This window comes from Entelurus aequoreus, linkage group LG01 (genome assembly GCF_033978785.1).
Source record: "Entelurus aequoreus isolate RoL-2023_Sb linkage group LG01, RoL_Eaeq_v1.1, whole genome shotgun sequence".
Classification (NCBI taxonomy): domain Eukaryota; kingdom Metazoa; phylum Chordata; class Actinopteri; order Syngnathiformes; family Syngnathidae; genus Entelurus; species Entelurus aequoreus.
Window position 1 is genome coordinate 24,316,392 of NC_084731.1, and position 27,120 is coordinate 24,343,511.

General features: G+C 36.9%; 1 protein-coding gene across 10 annotated transcripts in view; it reads left to right on the forward strand.

Annotated features, from left to right (window-relative positions):
- The window catches only part of itpr1b (inositol 1,4,5-trisphosphate receptor, type 1b), a 205,407-nt gene that overhangs the window by 139,142 nt on the left and 39,145 nt on the right, over positions 1-27,120 (forward strand). For 9 of the 10 annotated variants that reach the window (XM_062046059.1, XM_062046065.1, XM_062046064.1 and 6 more), the window contains 6 exons: positions 10,851-10,961; positions 12,785-12,880; positions 12,960-13,094; positions 16,208-16,315; positions 21,058-21,289; positions 24,744-24,866. In XM_062046059.1, the coding sequence (XP_061902043.1) occupies positions 10,851-10,961; positions 12,785-12,880; positions 12,960-13,094; positions 16,208-16,315; positions 21,058-21,289; positions 24,744-24,866 (805 nt within the window). Of the gene's footprint in view, positions 1-10,850; positions 10,962-12,784; positions 12,881-12,959; positions 13,095-16,207; positions 16,316-16,426; positions 16,647-21,057; positions 21,290-24,743; positions 24,867-27,120 lie in introns of those variants that run through there. The other variant, XM_062046071.1, reaches the window with a different exon arrangement.

A 27,120-nucleotide genomic window follows, 5' to 3' on the forward strand; every position in this document is an offset into this window, starting at 1 on the left:
AAAAACTTATAATAGACAAATAGATCTAAAGTTTATCTATAGACTGAAGTGTCGGGGGGAAAAAAAAGGTAAGCCTTAGTTTTAACACTTTTATGAGTGGGCCCTTTTGGATCGTCAATAATTTGAGTGGGGTTTTTTCATGTCGTTGCTCAAAAAAATAATAGAAAACGGGTTTTCTTTTACAAAAAGGGTATGAAAACATAAACAAAATATCAACAGATGATCGAGAGATTTAGGGTTGAAAAATGTTTAAATATACAGTATATATTGGTATATGAACTATTTTAACACTTATAACTCAGACCCATCTGGGTCCCTGGGGCCAAACTTGAGGGGACCCCAAAGGTAAAAAACGATATATATGTGTAATATATATATATATATACATATATATATATATATATATATATATATATATATATATATATATATATATATATATATATATATATATATATATATATATATATATATACACACTACCGTTCAAAAGTTTTGGGTCACATTGAAATGTCCTTATTTTTGAAGGAAAAGCACTGTACTTTTCAATGAAGATAACTTTAAACTAGTCTTAACTTTAAAGAAATACACTCTATACATTGCCAATGTGGTAAATGACTATTCTAGCTGCAAATGTCTGGTTTTTGGTGCAATATCTACATAGGTGTATAGAGGCCCATTTCCAGCAACTATCACTCCAGTGTTTTAATGGTACAATGTGTTTGCTCATTGGCTCAGAAGGCTAATTGATGATTAGAAAACCCTTGTGCAATCATGTTCACACATCTGAAAACAGTTTAGCTCGTTACAGAAGCTACAAAACTGACCTTCCTTTGAGCAGATTGAGTTTCTGGAGCATCACATTTGTGGGGTCAATTAAACGCTCAAAATGGCCAGAAAAAGAGAACTTTCATCTGAAACTCGACAGTCTATTCTTGTTCTTAGAATTGAAGGCTATTCCACAAAATTGTTTGGGTGACCCCAAACTTTTGAACGGTAGTGTATATATATACTGTGTGTATATATATATATATATATATATATATATATATATATATATATATATATATATATATATATATATATATATATATATATATATATATATATATATATATATATATATATATATATATATATATATATATATATATATATATATATATATATATATATATATGTATGTACATATATATATATATATATATATATATATATATATATATATATATATATATATATATATATATATATACACACAGTATATATATATATATGTATATATATATATTTATTGTATTTGTTTTGAAAATGAAAAACATCAAAATGGCCCCGACATTCTTTTTTTTTTTTTTAGAGTGTAGCCCTCAGTGGTAAATACTTTGGACACCCCTGCTCTAGTTGGAAGGGAATTTTTTGTAGGAAGTGTCTCTAGGTCACATGGCTGCAGCCCAGCAATAGTATAAGGCAAGTATAAGTAGCACTTTACGAACCACCTATGCTTACTTTTACTGGTAATAGTGTATTTTTAAGATTGACATTTGACCCAAATAAGATGCCGTGGCTTTAACATTTGGCTGTCTCGTACACACACACATTCCGTAGTGCATGCACATACACAAACGCAGTCCCAGAGAAGCAAGCAAAAAGGTGCAGTCATGGCTTCCTGTGTGCGTGTGTTTTGCGGGGTGTAGCTTACTTGCTCAGAGCAGGGACAGGGCAGGATATCATGCTTGTAGTCTGTTCGACAGTTAGCGCCGTCTAGGCAAGGTAACCGTGACAAACAATCACTTTAACGTCATCCTTCTGTGGTCAGATGTCCTTTGACTTGTCCATCATTGTTCATCACATGAGCCAACCTCTTTCCCTGCAGTCTTTTCTTGCAAATGTAAAACTGGTATGATTAAACTAGGAATGTAACTGTAAACGGAAAAATGGTAAACCAAGGTAAAATTCCAGACGGTTAATTGATACCGTTTACATTTTTAATTACCGAAAAAACTTAATTTATTAATGCATTTTACACAGCACTGTTTACTTCCTGAAAACTGAAGTGCCGCAGCGCATGCACACTAGACCCGTTAGGCAGCGACTACACGGACTTTGCTTTGAAATTGTTCCCTTTACTTCATTTCAATTGCTTCTACTTCCGTGGAGTCTCAGTGTGCGTTTAATAGCGCAATGCTGTTGGAGGAGAACAATATTTGATGTTGCGGTTTCATTTTGAACGTGCAACTAGTGTCCGTCCGTCAGCTGTTGGGACTGAGAGTTACCATGCAGCAGGCGATGTGTCAAGAACGTTTCCACAACTTGTTTAAAAAGTCTTAAGTTTGTTTACTGGTATGCTCACTCGTCCTTTATTCTAACTGCTAACTTTGTCAGTGTTTTAATAACATCAATACTCACTAAAATGTGTTGTCATCTCATGGAATTGAACACAGGCTGAGTTGTCAATGAGACACAAGGATTGTGTATTAGTAGTGAGAGGTATCACTCCTGTGTATTTTTGTTGGCCAAATTGTTGCACTGAAGAACATAGCGTGTTTATTAGACTTTATCTTCTTTAGCCAAACTGTTTTGTGTTTTATATTGATATCAAAAAGTATACACCATGTTTTTTACATTACTTTTTTTCATGTTTTCATTCCACAAAGTAAATACTTTGATAACCAGTCATGTGACATTGCATTTTGGTAATGGTCTATAGCAGTGGTCCCCAACCACCGGGCCGCACAAGAAACACAAAACAAAAAAAACAACTTTTTTTTGTATTTTTTTAATTAAATCAACATATAAAACACAATATATACATTATTTATCAATATAGATCAATACAGTCTGCAGGGATACAGTCCGTAAGCACACATAATTGTATTTCTTAATGACAAAAAAAGAAATACGGTCCGTGGGACAAATTTTCAAGCGTTGACCGGTCCGCAGCTACAAAATGGTTGGGGACCACTGGTCTATAGTGTATAATTAATACCTATACGACAAATTTCTGCTCAAACTCTCAATGGATCTGTCCCAATACAGCATGTACACACATTAGTACATGTAAATGTATATAACTTAAAAAATACTTCTCTCTATGAAAATGTAAAAATAGAGATAAAGACATCATGTAATACAAATCTGAAAGGCTGATACTATTTAATGAACAAAAACACAAATATTTGTCTTAAATATATGGATAACGTTTATCTAGAAAAATTTTGTTGTTAAATTACATTACAAATTACATGTTGGCGTCTCATTCACACACTATCACTGTTTTACCAAACAATGAATAATCCTGATTAATCGTGATTTCAATATTGATGAAAATAATCTTAATTATTATTTTGCCCATAATCGTGCAGTCCTATGTGTAAGATTAAACCTCATATATGAACACTATTTGTATATATATATATGGACAAAAAATGCAGTTACATCTTATGACCAAAAGGTGCCATCTAGCGAAATTTTCAGATGTATTTTTTATTTATTTGTAGTATTATTTTGTTTCTGCCATATTACTTTGTTTATAATGCTTGTGTTGCTTTCATATGTACATTCAACTTTCCACTTGAGGTACATGTATACATTTTGAATGTGTTGTTTTTTTAAATAAAAGTAGTTTTCGAAAATTGAGCACATTTAAAATTACCACAATAATAATAACCGTGATAATTTTGGTTACAATAACCGTGGTTAACACATTTTCTTACCGAGACATTCCTAGTTTAAACTAACTGATTGGTTACATTTGTTAATCTTTCCGTTTGCATTAAAGGGAGTAAAAAGTGTGTAAAATGTGTGTTAAATCTTCAATTGAATAAAGCTGTTCTTGTGATTATTCAATTTGGCTGTCGTATAGCATAACGAACGCTTATTATAGGCGACATGACATGCGAACAGACAGTCAAAAAAAGTTGACCTACAGTCAAGAAATGTGACCCTCCTCCTCAGCACATGACGGCCGTGTCCGCAGGGTGTGTGATATTTAAATTTACAAGCGTATCGGTCATTAATAGACTGCCTTTGGGGGCTTTTTGAACTGTTTAAATATAGTCTGTTGGAATGCCGCAGATCTGCAGACATGGGCTTGCTGTTTCTAAACAGATGTGCTGCACTAATTACACAAACTTCTGGTTTTATCTGTGAAGGACATAGTTGGCTACCATGTTTTAAAGCCTCCAATACATTTGTTTACTACACTCTGCAAACACAATCACATTAATTTACTCGCTGGATCTAGACGAGAATTTAGTGATTTGACAGCAAGATTAGATGATGTGGCAAAAGCTTATGGAATTGAACTTAGCACAGAAAAGTGCAAAACAATGACAATGGGAATGGGAATGCTTCTGACATACCAAGCCAAGAGTCTCCATGGGAGGAAAACTACATGAGAAAGATGAAAACGTCCAGTATCTTGGTGCCACCATTACAGCTTATGGGAAGTCTGACAGAGATCAGGATAAGAGTGCCCAGAGCACTGTAGTCTCTGACACAATTAACCGATTAATAAGAGCAACGACATCTCAACAAGCACCCAAGTCCACTTCCTTTGTTCTGTTGTCTTCTCCACCGTCCTCTGTGGCTGTGAAAGCTAAACACTCTGCAAGCTTAGAAAAGAGGATCCAGGCTTTTGAGATGAAATGCTATCGTCGTCTCCTGAGAGTCCCATACGCAGCTCATACAACCAATAAATCCATCAGAAGTGAAATAACTACAGCCTTTGGAGTCAACAAACATCTCCTTCAAAATGTGAAAAGCAGCAAACTTTCCTGGTTTGGCCACATTACAAGATCAACACCAAACATTGCGCAAACCATCCTTCAAGGATCTGTGGCAGGAATACGAAAACGAGGTCACCGCAGAATGACTTGGAGAGATAACATCAAAACATGGACAAACATGTCAATCTACCAGCTTCTGGATATTGCCAAATACCGACAGGTGGAAGAACTTGGTGTATTGTATCTCAACTGCTACGCCCCTACAATATTCTAGGTCATAGGACAACTACAACTAAAACACTGCACACATCCCAAAACCCATGCTTACATTGAGTGGAGTAAATACAAACATACAAGTGATACTGGCTTACAATGAAATACATTTGAATAACCACTGTAGATGATTTATAACATGTCCTGCAGTGATGCTTTTGTTAATGCATATGAAAGTAACACTCCACGGATTAACTAGCAATAGCATTTATGTATATTATTTTTAGTTGAAAGTGTGGCATCAGTTGTATACATTTGTTTTCCTCCATGCATCTAATTACAATGTATTGTCATGTGTTTATTTTGGAGCAGACTGCATCGTCATACATTTCAACCCTTTCATTTGCTTCGATGAGAACGCCTGTATTTTGCCCTTCTTTTCTGGCGCCCTACCGATAATTTTTTTTTTCTCCGGTACTACCGGAGCAACATGACTTCTGGTCCGCACCGCAACACTCGCGTTACAAGGCCTGGGCCCTAAAGTAATTAATCCACAGGTGTCAAACTCAAGGCCCGGGGGCCAGATGTGGCCCGCCACTTAATGTGATTTGGCCCTCGAAAGCCTGCAAATAATATGTATCAATAAAGTACTGAAACTTTTCTTACTGAATGTATTCTTTCTTAAAAAATATAGACTACCGTTCAAAAGTTTGGGGTCACATTGAAATGTCCTTATTTTTTAAGGAAAAGCACTGTACTTTTCAATGAAGATAACTTTAAACTAGTCTTAACTTTAAAGAAATACACTCTATACATTGCTAATGTGGTAAATGACTATTCTAGCTGCAAATATCTGGTTTTTGGTGCAATATCTACATAGGTGTATAGAGGCCCATTTCCAGCAACTATCACTCCAGTGTTCTAATGGTACAATGTGTTTGCTCATTGGCTCAGAAGGCTAATTGATGATTAGAAAACCCTTGAGCAATCATGTTCACACATCTGAAAACAGTTTAGCTCATTACAGAAGCTACAAAACTGACCTTCCTTTGAGCAGATTGAGTTTCTGGAGCATCACATTTGTGGGGTCAATTAAACGCTCAAAATGGCCAGAAAAAGAGAACTTTCATCTGAAACTCGACAGTCTATTCTTGTTCTTAGAAATGAAGGCTATTCCACAAAATTGTTTGGGTGACCCCAAACTTTTGAACGGTAGTGTATGTACTCCATTTAATCGCAAACAATGTTAACTTAAATATTGTCTAATTATGCAAAAATATATTATCATTAAAGGCCTACTGAAATGATTTTTTTTTATTTAAACGGGAATAGCAGATCCATTCTATGTGTCATACTTAATCATTTCGCGATATTGCCATATTTTTGCTGAAAGGATTTAGTAGAGAAAATCGACGATAATGTTCGCAACTTTTGCTCGCTGATAAAAAAGCCTTGCCTGTACTGGAAGTAGCGTGACGTCACAAGTGGTAGTGCTGCTCACAATTCCCCGTTGTTTACAATGGAGCGAGAGAGATTTGGACCGAGAAAGTGACGATTACCCCATTAATTTGAGCGAGGATGAAAGATTCGTAGATGAGGAACGTTACAGTGAAGGACTTGAGAGGCAGTGATGGACGTATCTTTTTTCGCTCTGACCGTAACTTAGGTACAAGCTGGCTCATTGGATTCCACACTCTCTCCTTTTTCTATTGTGTATCACAGATTTGTATTTTAAACCATCTCAGATACTATATCCTCTTGAAAATGAGAGTCAAGAACGCAAAATGGACATTCACAGTGACTGAACATGTAAATACACGATTAATAATTCAGCTTTGCGAAGCTAAAAAATATAGAAGCTAACCTAGCTACGTAGCCAACGTGATAGCATCAGTCTCAAATGCAGATAGAAACTAAATTTAAAAAAAACCTGACTGGATGGATAGACAGAAGATCAATAATACTATTAAACCATGAACATGTAAATACACGATTAATAATATTCCGCTTGGCGAAGCTAAAAAAACAGAAGCTAACCTAGCTGCGTAGCCAACGTGATAGCATCAGTCTCAAATGCAGATAGAAACTAAATTTAAAAAAAACCTGACTGGATGGTTGGACAGAAGATCAATAATACTATTAAACCATGAACATGTAAATACATGATTAATAATATTCCGCTTGGCGAAGCTAAAAAAACAGAAGCTAACCTAGCCACGTAGCCAACGTGATAGCATCAGTCTCAAATGCAGATAGAAACTAAATAAAAAAAAACCTGACTGGATGGATAGACAGAAGATCAATAATACTATTAAACCATGAACATGTAAATACACGATTAATAATATTCCGCTTGGCGAAACTAAAAAAACAGAAGCTAACCTAGCTGCGTAGCCAACGTGATAGCGTCAGTCTCAAATGCAGATAGAAACTAAATTTAAAAAAAAACCTGACTGGATGGATAGACAGAAGATCAATAATACTATTAAACCATGAACATGTAAATACACGATTAATAATATTCCGCTTGGCGAAGCTAAAAAAAACAGAAGCTAACCTAGCTGCGTAGCCAACGTGATAGCGTCAGTCTCAAATGCAGATAGAAACTAAATTAAAAAAAACCTGACTGGATGGATAGACAGAAGATCAATAATACTATTAAACCATGAACATGTAAATACACGATTAATAATATTCCGCTTGGCGAAGCTAAAAAAACAGAAGCTAACCTAGCTGCGTAGCCAACGTGATAGCGTCAGTCTCAAATGCAGATAGAAACTAAATTTAAAAAAAACCTGACTGGATGGATAGACAGAAGATCAATAATACTATTAAACCATGAACATGTAAATACACGATTAATAATATTCCGCTTGGCGAAGCTAAAAAACAGAAGCTAACTTCGGGGGCGGGCGTTGTACGCTTTTGACGACACCCCGGCCGCCATCAGAGTCGGCAAGAAACATATATTTCCCCAAAGTTACGTACGTCACATGCACATATCGACACGCACGTACGGGCAAGCGATCAAATGTTTGGAAGCCAAAGCTAGACTCACCGTAGTGCGTCTGTTATCCTGCTCAAAACACAACACAACCTCCTGGTGTTGGTGTTGCTGTAGTCCGCCGCTCCACCGATCGCACCTACAACTTTCTTATTTGCAGTCTCCATTCTCCATTAAACAAATTGCAAAAGATTCACCAACACAGATGTCCAGAATACTGTGGAATTTTGTCGAAGAAAACGAGAGGCTTTTCTATCGGGTCCGACGGGGTCCAACCACTTCCGTTGCTTTTGTGACGTCACGCGCATAAATCATATCCAAATGAGTTTTTCAACCGGAAGTGTGGCGGGAATTTTAAAATTGCACTTTATAAGTTAACCCGGCCGTATTGGCATGTGTTGCAATGTTAAGATTTCATCATTGATATATAAACTATCAGACTGCGTGGTTGGTAGTAGTGGGTTTCAGTAGGCCTTTAAATTTCAATTTCAATTTTCTTTATTTAACCAGGTCAGGTTATCAAACATTCAAACCATCCATCCATCCATTTTATACCGCTTGTCCCTTAAACCATTTTTTTAATATAAATAAATACTAATAATGATTTCAAAGCAAGTTATCCATAAAATTGTGCAATGTAAAAGTAGAAATAGAATTTTACAGCATTTTTCTCTAAATGAAAAAAACTGTGCTTTTTTTACTGTAATAAACTGTAGTGCCATTTTGGCATTTACAGTAATACACCAAAAAATCTACAGTTGTTGATTTGCGGTAAAAAAAACAACCAAAAAAAAACAGCTCATGTGCCCAAAATTTACTCTCAAAAATGTTTTATTTTTTTTTTACATAAAAAAAAAAACTAATTAAAATTTTACAGAAAATTCTGGCTACTGAGCTACCTGTTTTTACCATTAAAAACAGCAGTACTGTTTTTCCTTTTACAGTAATATACACTAAATTTTGAGGTGAAATTATTGCAGTTTACCATATTTTTTTTACATTTTAGTTTTTAAAAAATCTACTACTAAAATGCATAAAAACATTGTGTAATAATAGTATTCACTGTTAGAAGCGGCCCTGTGGGGCCAAGCATTACTGCGATGTGGCCCTCAGTGAAAACGACTTTGACACCTCTGAATTAATCGGACGATAACTAAAAAGGAACTTGGTAACTTTGCCGGCATCGATAAATGGCCATGTTTGTGTGTTTCTTTTCTTTTTCTGTGGGCGGAAAAGGGGTTCGCTCTTTTCAACACTGAGCACTTGAGTTAACAGAATTAAATGAGCACAGTGAATCCTCTTGTCATCCATTCATAATCTTTAGCTCACGTACATGCACAGACACAGCCTCGCTAGTCAAAAGTTAGGAGAAAAACGACGATTGCAAAACCAAAATGTCCCAATGTGGGAATATTTCAACTTCAAACCGAATGAGCAAGACTACCCGGAAGAACAAGCCAGTATGCAGAGGAAGGTGATGGGAAGAACAACACCAACAAAAAATGTCACTTCAAGATGTTCACTACTTATTGAAATGCAATTTTTGCTAACCGAAAGTCAATTTTATGTTTGTTTGTTTATTTATTTAGGACAGTTAAGTTATTTGGTAAAAAATACTGATGAGAAATATGTTATTTTGTTTGGAAAGGTTACTGGCATTTTATATTATTATTATTATATATTATGATTACTTTAGTGCCTAATGTGGTCTCAAAATAATGCTGACAATAATATTGTATATTGGCAATAATTTGTGGGACAATTTGTCATTCAGCAAAATGTGTATCGGCCCAGGTATAGCCGTAACAAATCAAACACGCACAAAGTCAGAACAAAACAACACAAAATCAAGGTTAAAAAGACAGTAAAATAACACAGTTGCAGCACATTGGCAGGTGCTGTTAGAAATTCTGCTACAGAGCTATATTTTCCGGAAAAAATACCGTATTTTTCGGATTATAAATCGCTTTTTTTTTCATAGTTTGGCCTGGGGTGCGACTTATACTCTGGAGCGATTTATGTGTGAAATTATTAACACATTACCGTAAAATATCAAATAATATTATTTATCTAATTCACGTAAGAGACTAGGCGTATATCAGCAATCGTCACACACACACACGGATTGACAAAGCATGGGCTTAGGTGACATCCGAAACCATCCTGTCCGGATTCAGAAAGGCTGGAATAATTGGAACTGCAACTGACGATGACTCTGACATAAGCGACGTACTGATAGAAGAGGAAACGGCGCATTGTCCACCTTAGGAGTTGGCAGAGTTGTTTAGAAGCGACACCGAGGAAGATTTCATGGGATTTAGCGATTAGGAGTGACAGATTGTTTGGTAAACGTATAGCATGTTCTATATGTTATAGTTATTTGAATGACTCTTACCATAATATGTTACGTTAACATACCAGGCACGTTTTCAGTTGGTTATTTATGCCTCATATAACATACACTTATTCAGCCTGTTGTTCACTATTCTTTATTTATTTTAAATTGCCTTTCAAATGTCTATTCTTGGTGTTGGATTTTATCAAATAAATTTCCCCAAAAAATGCGACTTATACTCTAGTGCGACTTATGTTTTTTTTTCTTTCTTTATTATGCATTTTTGGCCGGTGCGACTTATACTCCGGAGCGATTTATAATCCTAAAAATATGGTACATTTATTTTCAAATGCGAATGTTGACATCAGTGCAGCATTTTAACATTTGCACCTTGGTCTTAATGCTAGACCTGCTATTTAAATTACTATAGTCAACTCATGGGATGTCATGGGTCATTGTATGTTTGTGTTTTCCTATGTACTCAATATGGTCACACATCTGCCATTGATAAATGGATTCATGTCAACAATTTCAGTGTTGATGTTTAGATTTCTCTTTATTTTCCTTGCAGAACTGCATTGCCACTCATGAATGCAATGGTATTGACATTATCATAGCTCTTATCCTGAATGACATTAACCCCCTGGGAAAGAAGAGGATGGACTTGGTGTTGGAACTAAAAGTAAGTGATCGATTTATTTTTATTATTTTTTTCAGCCTGTTTAATCACCTTAGTGGAAGTGTATAACATCTAACGCAGTGATGTCAAACATGAGGCCCGTGGGCCGGACGAGGCCCGTGAACAGGTTCATTGAGCTTGCTTAGTGTAAAATTGAGCTGCATTTTTTAATTAAAGAAACTGCTGTTCTAAATGTGTCCACTGGATGTCGCAATATCAATTCTGTTAGGCAAGCAAATAGTTTATATGGGGGCGAGCAAGAGGTAAGCGGTAAAGCGTGACTGCTACTTCTCCCCCTCGACCCAACGTAAAACAAACAGGAGTAAAATAAACAATTGGTAATGCCAGTTGAGACACTGCGCATTGATATAGTTCTGTGAAAATAATTGCCTTCTGTGCAAATTTTGAAAAAAGTGAACTGTGTGATTTGCTGCAATACTGTCAGTCTTTTATTTTCTTTTGGGTTTGTTTAAATTGTTCACACATTGCACAGCTTTTATTTTTCTATCAATACACAGTGATGCCTGCAAGGCAGGGAGTAACTCTTGAAAAGTTTCTACCACAGTTTGTATGGTTTGTTGAGTTAGCACAGGACTAATATGTGTACATGACAAATGAGTTGGTTGATACATAGATGAGTTTTTATTTATGCTTTATTTAGTTTTTTGTGTTCAATCCTAGATGGTCTCTGACTTAAAGCTGAACTGTTTTGTAGACACACTGAGATTAAGTCTAAATTAAATGGGTTCTTCATCGTGTTTTTGAAACTTCACCAATTTTTTCCTCAGAATTTTCAACTAACGAAATGTTTTGCCAAGAAGATAATTTGTGATACATTCATACTGTGGAAGTCTCTCTATGGTGCGTGGGTTCTCCTAAGTCCAATAGATCTTTCGTGAGCCCGGTGTACAGGTTTGAGCCAGTCTTTTATTGTCATACACAAGTCTCGTTTGCTTTTCAGCAATATATACTATACGCCTTTTCAGTCCTGCGTGTGTCGCTCTGCTCCAACTCCCAACCACGTTTCTCGTTCCGGCTGCTGCTAATAAGGGCGACAGGTGATTAGATAACAAGCCCCAGCTGGGCAATCTACTCACCTGCCGCTGTCTTCGAGGCCGGTCCTTACACGCTCCGCGGCAGGCCCGCAGGCCACGCCCCCCTCCACACATACATTTTCAGAAGGTGCCTGTTCTATTTTGGGCCGAAGTAAAACAAAGTAAACAATCTAAAGTTGTCGTAGGTATATTTTGAAGTTATTATGCCGTGATTTTACCCATCCCGCCCACGTGGGAGTAGATTTCCCTCCATGCGGCCCCTGAGCTAAAATGAGGTTGACACCCCTGATCTAACTAATCCGCATCATCCTATGAAGAAAAATAAAATGTTGTATATTGGCGGTTGAAGCTTGTTTTGCACCCTGCTATCAGTTTACGGGTTTTTCACATGTTGCCAGACATTTTGAGAGATCCTTAGCAATGATCTGTCTGCACTCCTCATCTAATTATAGTATATACAGTATGTTCTAAATCATATCATTTATATATATTTTGCAACTGTACAACAGTGATGGATATTGCTGTTGTATGCTTATTATTGTGTAACGATGACCTCATATAATTAAACACATAACAATGAGACATTCTTGTTTTTATTTATTAAGTGTGAAATACATGAGGCAGACGAAGCTTTTTTTTTTGTAAAGTCTCTACTGTGCCATTCTGTTTATTGCATGTTTTACCTTTTATGTGCACTATTGCTGCAGAATGACATATGCAAAACATATGTTAATTAAATGTGAGGCTTGTCATATACTTGATCTTCCGTAGAATAATGCCTCCAAGCTGCTTCTTGCCATCATGGAGAGTCGCCATGACAGTGAGAATGCAGAGAGGATACTGTACAACATGAGGCCTAAAGAGCTGGTATGTGGGTTAAACCATACAAGTCCTTGTGGTATTTACATATAACATGTCGATTACTTCTGACACAACATCCATGCAGGTTGAAGTGATCAAAAAGGCATACATGCAGGGTGAAATAGAGGTAGAAGAGCCTCAAGAGGGCGAGGAAGCAGAAGAGGAACATTCTGCATCGCCACAGAATGTTGGCCACAATATCTACATCTTGGCACATCAAGTAAGCGAGTCTGCACATGCACGGCCACATGACACGCATATACTGTGACATTTCCTCATTGCTGCTAATTATGTGTGATATCTCCCATCCTGCACATCAAGCACTGCACTGCTGAATACCAGAATATCCATTTGTGTAGTACACCGTTAATGCCAGTTAAAGTTTATTACCACCCACGGACAAGCATAACCTCACAGCCACGTGATTAATCAAACATACTTGGGTTTGAAAAAATGTTTTTATAATCTGCTGTCTAGTTCTTAAATGTGAAAAGGCGTCTACAGTGTGTAGTGCAAAGTCAATTCATGTAGGGCAAAAAAAATGGTTGGTTTTCACACTTTTTTTTAACTCTGTTGGAGGTACCGTACCCCACCAGTTTAAAATAAAATAACAATTATTTTTTCAAATTCAATACAGTTAAGTTTTTTTTACTGGTGCACAAAATGAACCGTGCATGAACATCACCTTGTTCAAAGAACAAAACCAACACAGTGCATGAACTCACAACAAATTACACCATACTTGCCAACCCTCCCGAATTTTCCGGGAGACTCCCGAATTTCAGTGCCTCTCCCGAAAATCTCCCGGGACAACCATTCTCCCGAATTTCTCCCGATTTCCAGCCGGACTTAAGGCACGCCCCCTCCAGGTCCGTGCAGACCTGAATGAGGACAGCCTGTCGTCACGTCCGCTTGGCCAACAAAAAAGTTACCACAGAACACTATACCGTGTAGTGTTCTGTGGTTACTTTTTGGTTGGCCAACAGTATTGCGCACCCTGACGGCAAGTGTGGGAGTCGGTTCTGAAGTATGAAGTAAAGAGACGTAACTTCGTCACCTCGCCTAGTTATTGACTCCAACCCAGAATATTACACTGCCCATACCTATGCTCCTTCAAAGGCTGTGCTACTGGCTGCAAAGCATTGCACTTTCAAATACAACAATGAGTATAGAGGAGTGTTATGTGTGTATATGTGTAAATAAATGAACACTGAAATTCAAGTATTTCTTTTATTTATATGTATATATATATATATAATAAAATACATATATATATATATATATATATATAGCTAGAATTCACTGAAAGTCAAGTATTTATTTTATTTATTTATATATATATATATATATATATATATATATATATATATATATATATATATATATATATATATATATATAAGAAATAGTTGAATTTCAGTGAATTCTAGCTATAAATATACTCACCCCCCCCTTAACACCCCCCCCCCCCCCCCCCCCCCCCCAAATCTCCCGAATTTGGAACTCTCAAGGTTGGCAAGTATGAATTACAAACCTGCAAATCAGATAGAAAATTAGAGGGAACATTGTTTGGGGGTATCCATAATACGGCGATAGGGAGAAGTTTTTATTTACACGATGAGTCGGGTGTGTCTTGACCTCCGCGGCGGAGGCTCCGCCGAAACGCTGAGGCCGACTCGCCGAACCCTTAGGGTTCGATCGAACCCAGGTTAAGAACCACTGCTCTAGTGTAAATTGCTAATCATTAAAACATCCTAAAATGAACTGCACTTTTTTTTCTTTTTTTTTGCCTATCATTTACAGTCCTTCTGTAAGACAAGCACACACGTTTTACATTTTTTTACTCATTCCAACTACTGAATAAATGTGAGCAAAAGTCCCCTTTACAAGGGAACCGATGCTCCTTGCGCTATTTTGCCTATAAAGCCCTTAAAAAAACATCCAAACACCTCCATTAAGGTTTTATATACACACTGTAAGTATATATGTGATGTAGTAACAGGCGTATTTATAATATGGTTTTTCTAGATTTAAAATACTTCCTTGTGGTCTACATAAAGGTGGTTCTTGTGTCAAAATATAGCATTGATATATAGTTATTTACATCCCTCCACTTCTCCACGGCCACTCTGTTTTCGTTTTTAGCGCTTACATAGCTCGCTGAACTTTGCGCTAATTTGAATTAGAAATAACAACGGTGGATGCATGTCTATGCACGACCCACGACAAGAGGATAGCGGGAAAAAAATAACCTTTTTGACTACAATGGGGGACGTGGGCAAGGCACCCTCGGTACATTTATATAAAAAAATGAATAATTTGGTGACGTTTTTCCCAACTGGTGACGTCACAGGTTGTGCAGAAGTAGGAAGAATAGCAACATTATTTTATAATTATCTCCGCGATGCCTCCACGGTTTTATTTAAAATTTCTGGGAATTATGCAGCTCCCAAACACACAACAGCAGGTACCAATAGGTAAGAAAAGTTGGTTTTGCATAATAGGGCCCCTTTAATTAGGTCCCAGGCGAAAGAAAAAAATATTAAAGTCGAGCATTAACTCAGAGAGCAACAGTACACTAGCATACAGAAGATGCAATGAACTGGCAAGCAGGGACAGGTGAGGAAATTAGTGCTCAGAAGCAGAGGTAAAGTCACTGCAGAACAAACCAAAATTGGAAGTGCAAGAAAAGTCAGTGCGCTAGACAAGAAGAAACACAAAACAGAGGGAAAAAAACCAAACCAAACCCAAAAACTGTCACACAGACGGTGACAAATTAGCCATCCAAGACACATTTTGACACATCGTGACAAACTACTCTATAGTGCGTAGCAAACATTCCAGTGGTTGCACAGTGTTGTTTAAATGGGGGAAATCTTAAAAAAAAAACAAGTAGAAAGATACTTAATTTAATGCATATTACCACAAAATGAGCAAGATGCATGAACAGGAAACATTGTTTTGCTATGACATCAAGGCTAACAACTGAGTAGCAAGTAGTTAGCTAGCTGATAACAATCCAAACTATAGCTTCCCCTTTTCACTTTTAACAGTAATTTGTTTTATTACAAAACTATTGTGCAAAAGCATAGAAGGCAATTATTGAGAAGGTTAATATTTACAATTTCACACAGTAAGTCCTCTCGTTCAGTGGCCTTGCTCTTAATTAAATAAGTGAGCTCTGATCCTAATTTTATAAATTTCCTACACCCCTAGTACACCTAGTAGCAAAATGACCAACCCCATCTCCCTTAAGTCTGCTTAACAATATATTAATGTTTGTGTTTTTATTTGACCTGTCCTCTAGAAATATTCTGCTGTTTGTGTTTTCAGTTGGCCCGACATAACAAAGAACTGCAGGCCATGTTAAAACCAGGGGGGACGTACGGTGAGGGTGACGAGGCCCTTGAGTTCTATGCCAAGCACACAGCTCAGATAGAGGTCAGTCACTTTAGATCCGCTCCTGTCAGTTTTCATTTTATAATTGATTTGATTAAAAATACATAGATTTTTGCACTTATGCCAATGTTTTTCTTTGAACATGTTTAACAGGTTAAGGCACGTGAGTTGGCTTGTGTTTTTCTTGCCTAGCATTCTCCAACGTGACAAGGACATTTGGCTCCGGTTCTAAGTGCAAAAAAACATGCCAGTTTTCCACATTAAAGGGTGTGTTTTCTGCAGAATTACAATGGCTGGGTACAGAATTCTGTGTTTTTATAGGCACCAACCAAAGTGCGTCGTAAAATCAAACGGTGACGTATTTCGATACCTTCGTGTCCCGTGGCATCACGGGCACTGATGCACAATCTCTGACCTTAAGCTTGTGCAAACAAGCACAAACTCAGAGCGGACTGAGTCGGACTGCCTTTAGGTAATGTTACCATTTTCCTTGTCAACAAAGCAAGTCATCGGCGGTTACTCGAACGAGTATGGCGATCCTCCTGGTAGGGGTGTATCCCTTTATGGAGGATGCCTGTGCGTGACTTTGTTTGACGTGGGTAGACTTACACAGACAGTCACCACACGATCCTTGACAGAATCGGGTCAGGGTCCAGTGGCATGGAGTCCAAGAGGACTGGGGACCCTTTTCTGCTGCAGCCCTCTTCCGCCATCGCAGCCGTTGTGGTAGTTCTTAAATCTACCGTCTTCCGCCTGCTCCGCCGTTGAGGTCTTCACCGTATCCCTGGCTAGGGGGCAGTCAGGTACTAGGCCTTTGCCAAGGGCCACCTGGGGTAACAGTAGTAAAGGGGTTAACCTCCTAGTGCCCCAAGACCCCATAGAGGAGCCTCCACTGCCGGATTCACTTTAACGTCATGCCCAGGACAAAGCAAGTATGCCTGATAGAAAACAGTCAAACATACACTTCGGCTCCACTTTGTCTGCAAGTATAATATGCACACAAAATGCGCAAACTGGTGCTAATTTGGATATGCCACATACATGCCACTGAATAATAGCATCAGTGATTTTACATGGCATTTCAACACCGACAAATTTGGAAATGAAAACCACAACTAGGGGCGGTATGGCGTAGTGGGTAGAGCGGCCGTGCCAGAAACCTGAGGGTTGCAGGTTCGCTCCCCGCCTCTTGACATCCAAATCAGATAAAATATTACTTTCTTTTTAAAAACCTGTTTACTTTCAATGCCGGTGAGAATTTGAGGCAGGTTATTCCAGAGCGATAAAGATCTATAAATAAAAGATTTCCGCAAAACATTCTTCCTGGGACGAGGGAGTACAAAATGCCCCTCACTGGTAGGTAGACTTTATTCTGTTGGGATTTAAGGATAACCGCTGTATCAAAATGGGGCCTTTTTAAAGTAAATAATTATTAGACGTGATTATGTGTCATGTAGTTTATGATGTTAGTTTCTCTTGTTAGATTCTTATTTTACTGTTATATTTTTATTCTCATTGTTGCTTTTTATTTTTATTCTTATTGTAATATTTTTCTATTTTGTTTCCATTTATACCCCCATTATTTACTTTTTACTTTTTAAATTCGATCTCAATTATGTACACTGCTGCTGGAATTTTAAATTTTCCTGAGGGAACTCTCCTGAAGGAATCAATAAAGTACTATCTATCTATCTATCTATGTAATTTGTAGTAGTACAGCTCAGCACCACTGCAAAATAATAAACATACAGTGTTTTCTATACATTAATTTATTTATGGCGGACTACTATGGAACTATTTTAGGGCCAAAAGTTTTGTACTTTGAAACTTTGAAAATCAAGTTTCGATGTTGAATTTTGAAAAACACTTCAGTGTTTTTAAACTCGATATAAGTGCACACACGTATTTTTTCAGGTAGAGGTCGAGGGGCGTGGCATCATGATAGACTGCTACGCATAGAGGACATCCCCATCCATCTATATTAGAGATGTCCGATAATGTTTTTTTTGCCGATATTCCGATATTGTCCAACCGTTAATTACCGATACCGATATCAACAGATACTGATATATACAGCCGTGGAATTAACACATTATTATGCCTAATTTGGACAACCAGGTATGGTGAAGATAAGGTCCTTTTTAAAAAAAAATAATAAAATAAGATAAATAAATTTAAAAAAAATTCTTGAATAAAAAAGAAAGTAAAACAATATAAAAACAGTTACATAGAAACTAGTAATTAATGAAAATGAGTAAAAGTAACTGTTAAAGGTTAGTACTATTAGTGAACCAGCAGCACGCACAATCATGTGTGCTTACAGACTGTATCCCTTGCAGACTGTATTGATATATATTGATATATAATGTAGGAACCAGAAATATTAATAACAGAAAGAAACAACCCTTTTGTGTGAATGAGTGTGAATGGGGGAGGAAGGTTTTTTGGGTTGGTGCACTAATTGTAAGTGTATCTTGTGTTTTTTATGTTGATTTAATTAAAAAAAATAAACAACAACCCGATACCGATAATTTAAAAAACGATACCGATAATTTCCGATATTACATTTTAAAGCATTTATCGGCCGATAATATCGGCAGGCCGATAATATCAGACATCTCTAATATATCATATCTTTAAAATTCCCGCCACACTTCCGGTTGAAAAACTCCTTTGGATATGATTTATGCGCGTGACGTCACAAAAGCAACGGAAGTGGTTGGACCCCATCGGACCCGATAGAAAAGCCTCTTGTTTTCTTCGACAAAATTCCACAGTATTCTGGACATCTGTGTTGGTGAATCTTTTGCAATTTGTTTAATGAACAATGGAGACTGCAAAGAAGAACGTTGTATGTGCGATCGATCGGTGTCTTAGCGGCTAAGTACAATACTGTAATATCTGTGATATTTGCATTAGTGTACTGTGTCTTTAAGGGTTTGGGGAACGCGCATGCGCGAGTGAGTTGGCGGTGAGCGTGAGTTTTGGCTAACAGCAGCTCGTGTATGTGTGCGCGTTACTTTTTGAACTACAACCAGTTACCGCTTGTTAATAAAGCGATTGAGCACCGCATCCTCGTCTGTGTGACTCCTTCTCCACTGCGGGGCATTACAATACTTACAGCAACACAACAAGGACTACTTACCCTGACGCCTAGCCGATGCTTGCCGCCAAACCCACGGATGAAGTCCTTCGTCGCGCCGTTGATCGCTGGAATGCAGGTGAGCACGGCTGTTGATGAGCAGATGAGGGCTGGCTGGCGTAGGTGGAGCGCTAATGTTTGATCATAGTTCTGTGAGGTCCGGTTGCTAAGTTGCTAAATTAGCCTTAGCGTCGTTAGCAACAACATAGTTAAGCCTTACCAGGCTGAGAATTTTTAACCGTGTAGTTACATGTACATGGTTTAATATTATTGTTGGTCTTCTGTCTATCCTTCCAGTCAGGGGTTTATTTATTTTGTTTCTATCTTCATTTGAGAACGATGCTACCACGTTAGCTCAGAAGCTAAGTGTGTCACCGATGTATTGTCTTATAAATAAATGATAAAGGGGTTGTAGAAGTATAGCGCTTTTCTACCTTCAAGGTACTCAAAGCGCTTTGACAGTATTTCCACATTTACCCATTCACACACTGATGGCGGGAGCTGCCATGCAAGGCGCTACCAGCAGCCATCAGAGGCAAAGGGTGAAGTGTCTTGCCCAAGGACACAACGGACGTGACTAGGAAGGTAGAAGGTGGGAATTGAACCCCAGTAACCAGCAACACTCCGATTGCTGGCACAGCCACTCTACCAACTTCGCCACGCCGTCCCTAGATAAAAGTCACTTTAAATGTCCATTTCGCATGCTCGACTCATTTTCAAGAGGATATAGTATCCGAGGTGGTTTAAAATACAAATCCGTGATCCACAATATAAAAAGGAGAGTGTGGAATCCAATGAGCCAGCTTGTACCTAAGTTACGGTCAGAGCGAAAAAAGATACGTCCATCACTGCCTCTCAAGTCCTTCACTGTAACGTTCCTCATCTACGAATCTTTCATCCTCGCTCAAATTAATGGGGTAATCGTCACTTTCTCGGTCCGAATCTCTCTCGCTCCATTGTAAACAATGGGGAATTGTGAGGAATACTTGCTCCTGTGACGTCACGCTACTTCCGGTACAGGCAAGGCTTTTTTTTTTATCAGCGAGCAAAAGTTGTGAACTTTATCGTCGATTTTCTCTACTAAATCCTTTCAGCAAAAATATGGCAATATCGCGAAATGATCAAGTATGACACATAGAATGGATCTGCTATTCCCGTTTAAATTTAAAAAAAAAATTTCAGTAGGCCTTTAAAACCTTGTACAGCAGATGGCATTATGCATCGTAACAATGCTTAATCCATTATGCATGTGGTCTGCCAGAGAATAAAAAGAAGCAGCAACAGGAGGGATTATTTAACGATTTTGTAATCAAAGCCCTCTAGATACAATATATACATTTTTTTTAAAGCATCTATCAACAAATCGAATAAAAAAGTCATTTGGATACTGGAAGGTGGCCCCTCACCTATTTCACGGCACTCACAGGCAGCTCTGTCTTGTTATTGACAAAAGAAAGTTCATTTTTAATCGTAAACATATTTATTTTTATCCACTTTTCATGTTATTACAAATCCATGCCAATGTGTAAAAAAACATCACTGTCAAAAATAGATTTCAGTCCTGCTCTGGGAAACACTGTAACATATGAATTATTACTGTCCAGTAACATTGACATGTGGCTGCGGTTGTGGTTCCTCCCAGATTGTACGATTGGATCGAACAATGGAGCAAATAGTTTTTCCTGTTCCCAACATCTGTGAGTTCCTCACCCAAGAGTCCAAGCTACGTGTCTACTATACCACAGAGCGTGATGAGCAAGGCAGCAAGATAAATGACTTCTTCCTTGGATCTGAGGAGCTTTTTAATGAGATGAACTGGCAGAAGAAGCTGCGAGGTACTCAAGAGGCGACTGGTAACACAAACACCGTTCCCTGTGCGTATTCCTCCTCAACTTATTTTATTTCTTGTATTTCCTGGTTTATGTGTTTTGCTCTCATATTCCTTAAGGCCTAAATACAAAGTACAGACAGGCATGCTTACATAGGTTTATCTAAGGTACTGATGACGTTTGATTGGGAGGGCAAATAGTTGCCTGTCCCTGTGATTGGCCAGTGATTTGTCCATTCTCTCATCGGTCTGTCAGTGTATGTTTTGGTCAATGAATTTTATTGGGAATTGAAAAAAAAACAAAAAAACATTTGTTTATTTGGATTTTATTTTGAAACTCAACTCATTTAATAAAAAACAACATTCTTTTTTTAGGGTCAAAAAGCAAAATCTTAATCTAAAACAAAAGGTATAAGATTTTAATTTTATACTCTTTATAACAAACATAAAACAGTCAGCAGAAATGAAAGAAAGAATTCAGATGTTTTTTGTTTTTGTTTTTTTTTCATATATATATATATATATATATATATATATATGTATTTTTTTTTTTTGTATTTTTTTTTTAGACCCAAGGGGATCCATATCACAGAAGAAAAAACATACAACAATAAAACCCAAATAAAAGAAATACAAGCACAAATAAAATAAATAAAAACTTGTATTAAAAAAACTCTCCACAATAGTCAATGTACATGCCCCGGAACTAGAAGTTACTGTTTAGAGACAAGACTGCAGACTAGCCTGTTGCAAAGAATCGTGTGGTGTCGTATCCTGCATTTATAAATAAAAACATTGATCATGTTGGTCCGACACGGTGAACAACATCTTTAAATAGCAATTTTCGGATCCATCCATCCATTTTCTACCGCTTGTCCCTTTAAGGGTTGCGGGGGTGGCTGGAGGGTCCGTGTACCTTCCGTTCATTCTATTTCCAATTCTTAAATGCAAATCAAAAAACAAATTTCCGGACGTTTTTTCTATTTTCATTTTTGAAACAAAAGTCGGACAACTATTTAATGACACTTTTTTTAAAAACGACAATGGGACTTTGCTGAACAAAGATGTTACCGTTATGCTAAAAACATGCTAAACGCATAGGAAAAGCTAAAATACTATTGGTTCTATTGGTCATCACACAGATAATCACGCATTTTTGCATTTTGGATTAACATGAATTGGATTTTTGTGTTTATCTGTAAAAATAAAAATCCATAAAAGGAAAACAGCACAACATTTTATTTTATGGCAATATTTTAATGAAAATCAACCCTTTTGTTTGTTTTAAAATCTTCCATATATAATAAAAATGGAAAAACGGCCCTAATTTTAGAATGAACAGAAGGTACACGGACCCTGAGGCCTATCCCATTCGGGATCCGTTGTCGGAATATGAAAAAACATCTGTTTTTGGTCAGTTTTTTTGTTATCAAAATAATCTTCGAAAATGAAAATAAGGTCAGTGTATGTTTTGGTGAATAAATGTTTGTCACATGTTTAAAAAACAATTGCTTTGCTTAAAGTTGTTTTTTTGTTGTTGTTTTTTAAACGTAGCATTTTCTTTTTTCGTGTCCAAAGGCAATAGTTGGATCCAAAAACGGTTGGATTTTCTTTTTTATAATTCATATAAAAAAGCAAAAACGAGAAATAGACCAGAAACATATGTTGTTTTTTATATGTACACCAAAACCGGAATTTATTATTTAAGGACAAGGTGCGCTTTAGGAAGAACAAAGAACACTCTGGTGTTGTGTTCTGCGTTTGTATATACTGTATAGTAACATAATTGACATGATCAGTCATTGGTCTTGTCTTAAAATAGCAACTTGCTATGTCAGAATATGAAAAAACTTTTTTTTTTGTTAGTTTTTTTATTAATGCTAAGTAGTGATTGAAATTGTCCTTATATGAAATTTAAAAAATTAAAATAAAACCGTTTTTCGTATCTTTTCGACAATAACAAGAAGGTCAGTATATGTTTTGGGTATTGAAATTTTCGTCAAAATTTTCAAAAAACAATTGCTTTATTTGGAATTTTATTTTAAAACACACGACGGAAAAGTGAAAAGCTAAGCGCTCTCCTTTTTATGTGTCAAAAAGCAATAGCTAGATCCAAAAACGGTTTGAATTTCATTTTATATTTCATATAACATTTAAAATCACCAGTTTGCAAAAAACATACCAAAAACTGCTGTTTTTTATATCCCAACATCGAAACCATAAGTTATTTTTTTAAAGACAAGACAGCTGTAGGAAGAACAATAACACTGTCAGAATATTTCAGTGATCTAATTATTACTTTTTGACACAAAAAAGAACGTTTTGTTTTTTTAATTTTATTTGCATTTGAAAATGAAATTCCAATAAACCAATTGTTTTGTGTTTTTCAATTCTTATTCATGAAACTCAATGACCAACACATACAAAATGTAAATAAAAACAAAAAAAGTGGAGAAATCAAACAACACTTAATAAGTCAGATTTTAATTACAGATGCACACTGATTTATTAATAGTTCAATGTTGTTTTTTTCTAAACAACTAAGATGCATGAGATCACTAAAAATAATTCAGTCTTATTGTTGATTATTGCATGGAAATTTCAGTGCCAATTTCTCATTGTGTATGTTCTGTAAAAGGATAGTCATGGATAGATGTGGGCTCTGTACCGAGGATGTCGTTGTGGCTTGTACAGCCCTTTGAGACACTTGTGATTTAGGGCTATATAAATAAACATTGATTGATTGATTGAGTCATGTTTGTTTCACTGTTTACACTCCTGTTTTTACCTGATCAAGTGTTTTGATTTAGTCAATTTTTTCCTCTGTCATGGTCCGTTCGGAAAGCTGATTCATTTTGTTATCATGAGAAGAAAACCACTTATATGCTATCCAAATGAATAAGCATAACTGGAGGGCAATAAGTTCCACCGGCGCTCACTCCTTGTCATGAATGACGTCTATTGCTAAATGTCTGAAAGTCCCCACCCGCGGTTCCTCTATTGTAATCAACAGCCTGAAATGTTGGTCATTACACTGATTTCCTTGCTGAGATCGCAGTTGACTTTGCGTGTGTGCAGAAGTCAAATACCGCTTGTTTGTTGATTTCAAACCCCCAGAATATCACATCCCTTACACAAAATATGTATTGCAATTAGTTTTGTTTATTTCCATTTGTTTGAAATGTTGCCAATTTGTACCATTCGGAGCAAATTCCCCTTAGATTAGAACACTTCAGTTTGAGAATGTGCTCCATAGAATACACAAATACATTTGCAAAAAAGTATCATTTGATTGAATTTAATCTGCCTGTAAAGCCAAACATGTTTAAGATATTGCACAACAGCATATATTAAATGCATTATCACTGCAATTTGCAAACAAACAAATTAATTGCCTAAAATGTGCTCCTTTGTAAACCCAGTAAAACTATTGCATGCATTATAACGTGTCCATGATTTGTATGGCCATCTTTATCAGTTTCATTGATTTGTTCTTTCAGCCCAGCCCATCCTCTACTGGTGCTCCAGGAACATGTCTTTCTGGAGCAGCATCTCTTTTAACCTGGCTGTTCTCATGAACCTGTTGGTGGCCTTCTTCTACCCACTGGAAGGTGTCCGTGGAGGTTAGTCAACTGGTAATAGTACTAGTCAACACTCAGTTCGGGACATTTTGTTGACTGGTTTACAGCCATATTGTATTATTGTCTTTGCTTAGAATTATGAATGTAATACCTACTTTTCTAAACTTGACAGATCGGCCACCGTCATCTACAAGGCCTAAGCCTAGGCTATTCCTGCCTTTATTCATGGTTCGCAAAACGAAAAGTTTGCATCGTGAAGCAGAGTTCCCCATAAGAATCAATGTAAACATGAATAATTGGTTCTAGTCTCGACAAAAGTGCCTATTTTAGTATTAAAAAAACTGCACACTTTGAAGACACTATAATGTATATGTGTACTGTATATTTTAGTACTGTCAAGTGATTTTTTTGTTTGATCAGATTAGGGCTGCAACAACTAATCGATTAAATCGATTAAAATTTATTATAAAAATAGTTGGCGATTAATTTAGTCATCGATTCGTTGGATCTATGCTATTGCGCAGAGGCAATTTTTTTTATTTTTTTTAATAAACCTTTATTTATAAACTGCACCATGTACAAACAGCTGAGAAACAATAATCAAAATAAGTATGGTGCCAGTATGCTGTTTTTTTTCAATAAAATACTGGAAAGTATAGAAATGTAGTTTCTCTTTTACCCGATTATTAAACGATTAATCGAAGTAATAATCGACAGATTAATCAATTATCAAATTAATCGTTAGTTGCAGCCCTAGATCAGATTAAGCACACCCTTGAAAAGAGTGCTTTCTCCTTAGCTGCAACAAAAGTCAGCTGTGGTATCATTTCCGGTCTCATCACAACTAAAGACTTGCTGCGGAACAAAGCCTTCTTCGCTGATAAAATCCTCTAACTGAAGGGGCCGTGAGCTGGAGGCTAATTTAGCTAAATGCCAGCTGTATAACTTGTCTAGCAAACTGAAGCTACATAGCAAAACTGAGAGTTTGGACACATTGAAAGTGTTTCTGATCAAGCAAAATGATCTCTAAGACAGGCGGACACAGCAATGACCGGCGCAAGCTACAACAATTGTGGAAATAAACTCGTCAGAAGCAGTGATGGGCAGTAACAAGCTGCATGTAGCTAAGCTATGTAGCTTAACTACATTTTCCTGTAGCTTGACGGTAGCTTAACTACATTTTCCTGTGGTTTGATGGTAGCTTTTAGACCAATGTAGCTAGGTAGCTTACAGCAAAGCTACAAGCTACAAAGAGAGAAAATGGACTGGGAATCCAGGCCCCCAAAAAATATGGAGAAAATACAATGACCTGGGTGAATGAGAACATCCATACATACGCAGAAAATCCATAATGATTGGTTGGTGTTCGTATGATGAGTCACAATTGGCTAAGGTTAGGGCAAAACATTACAGACTGACAAATCAGAGGCAGGATAAGGCGGGCCATCGAAACTAGTAAGCAAAGTCATAACAAACACAGGAAGTCGGAGACAGAGGGTGCTTCAAGACGACTCAAAAAAACAAAAACATACTTGAAAATGGCAGAGGGATTCTCTCCCGCAGATTAGCTTTTACTTTAGTAATGAAGACGACGTCCAGGAAACCCACAATAATGTGTGTCCTTGGCCATATTTAGACAAATGTACCGTATTTTTCGGAGTGTAAGTCGCTCCGGAGTATAAGTCGCACCGGCCGAAAATGCATAATAAAGAAGGAAAAAAACATATATAAGTCGCACTGGAGTATAAGTCGCATTTTTGGGGGAAATGTATTTGATAAAACCCAACACCAAGAATAGACATTTGAAAGGCAATTTAAAATAAATAAAGAATAGTGAACAACAGGCTGAATAAGTGTACGTTATATGAGGCATAAATAACCAACTGAGAACGTGCCTGGTATGTTAACGTAACATATTATGGTAAGAGTCATTCAAATAACTATAACATATAGAACATGCTATACGTTTACCAAACAATCTGTCACTCCTAATCGCTAAATCCCATGAAATCTTATACGTCTAGTCTCTTACGTGAATGAGCTAAATAATATTATTTGATATTTTACGGTAATGTGTTAATAATTTCACACATAAGTCGCTCCTGAGTATAAGTCGCACCCCCGGCCAAACTATGAAAAAAACTGCGACTTATAGTCCGAAAAATACGGTATACGTTTAGAGAATACAATGCCCAAAACCTTAGTTTTTAGTTGTTTGCTCCGTAAACCAAAATCATAACTGCTCTCTTCATCTAAGACGTCCAACACAAATTTAGGAACACACATCAAGGTGAGT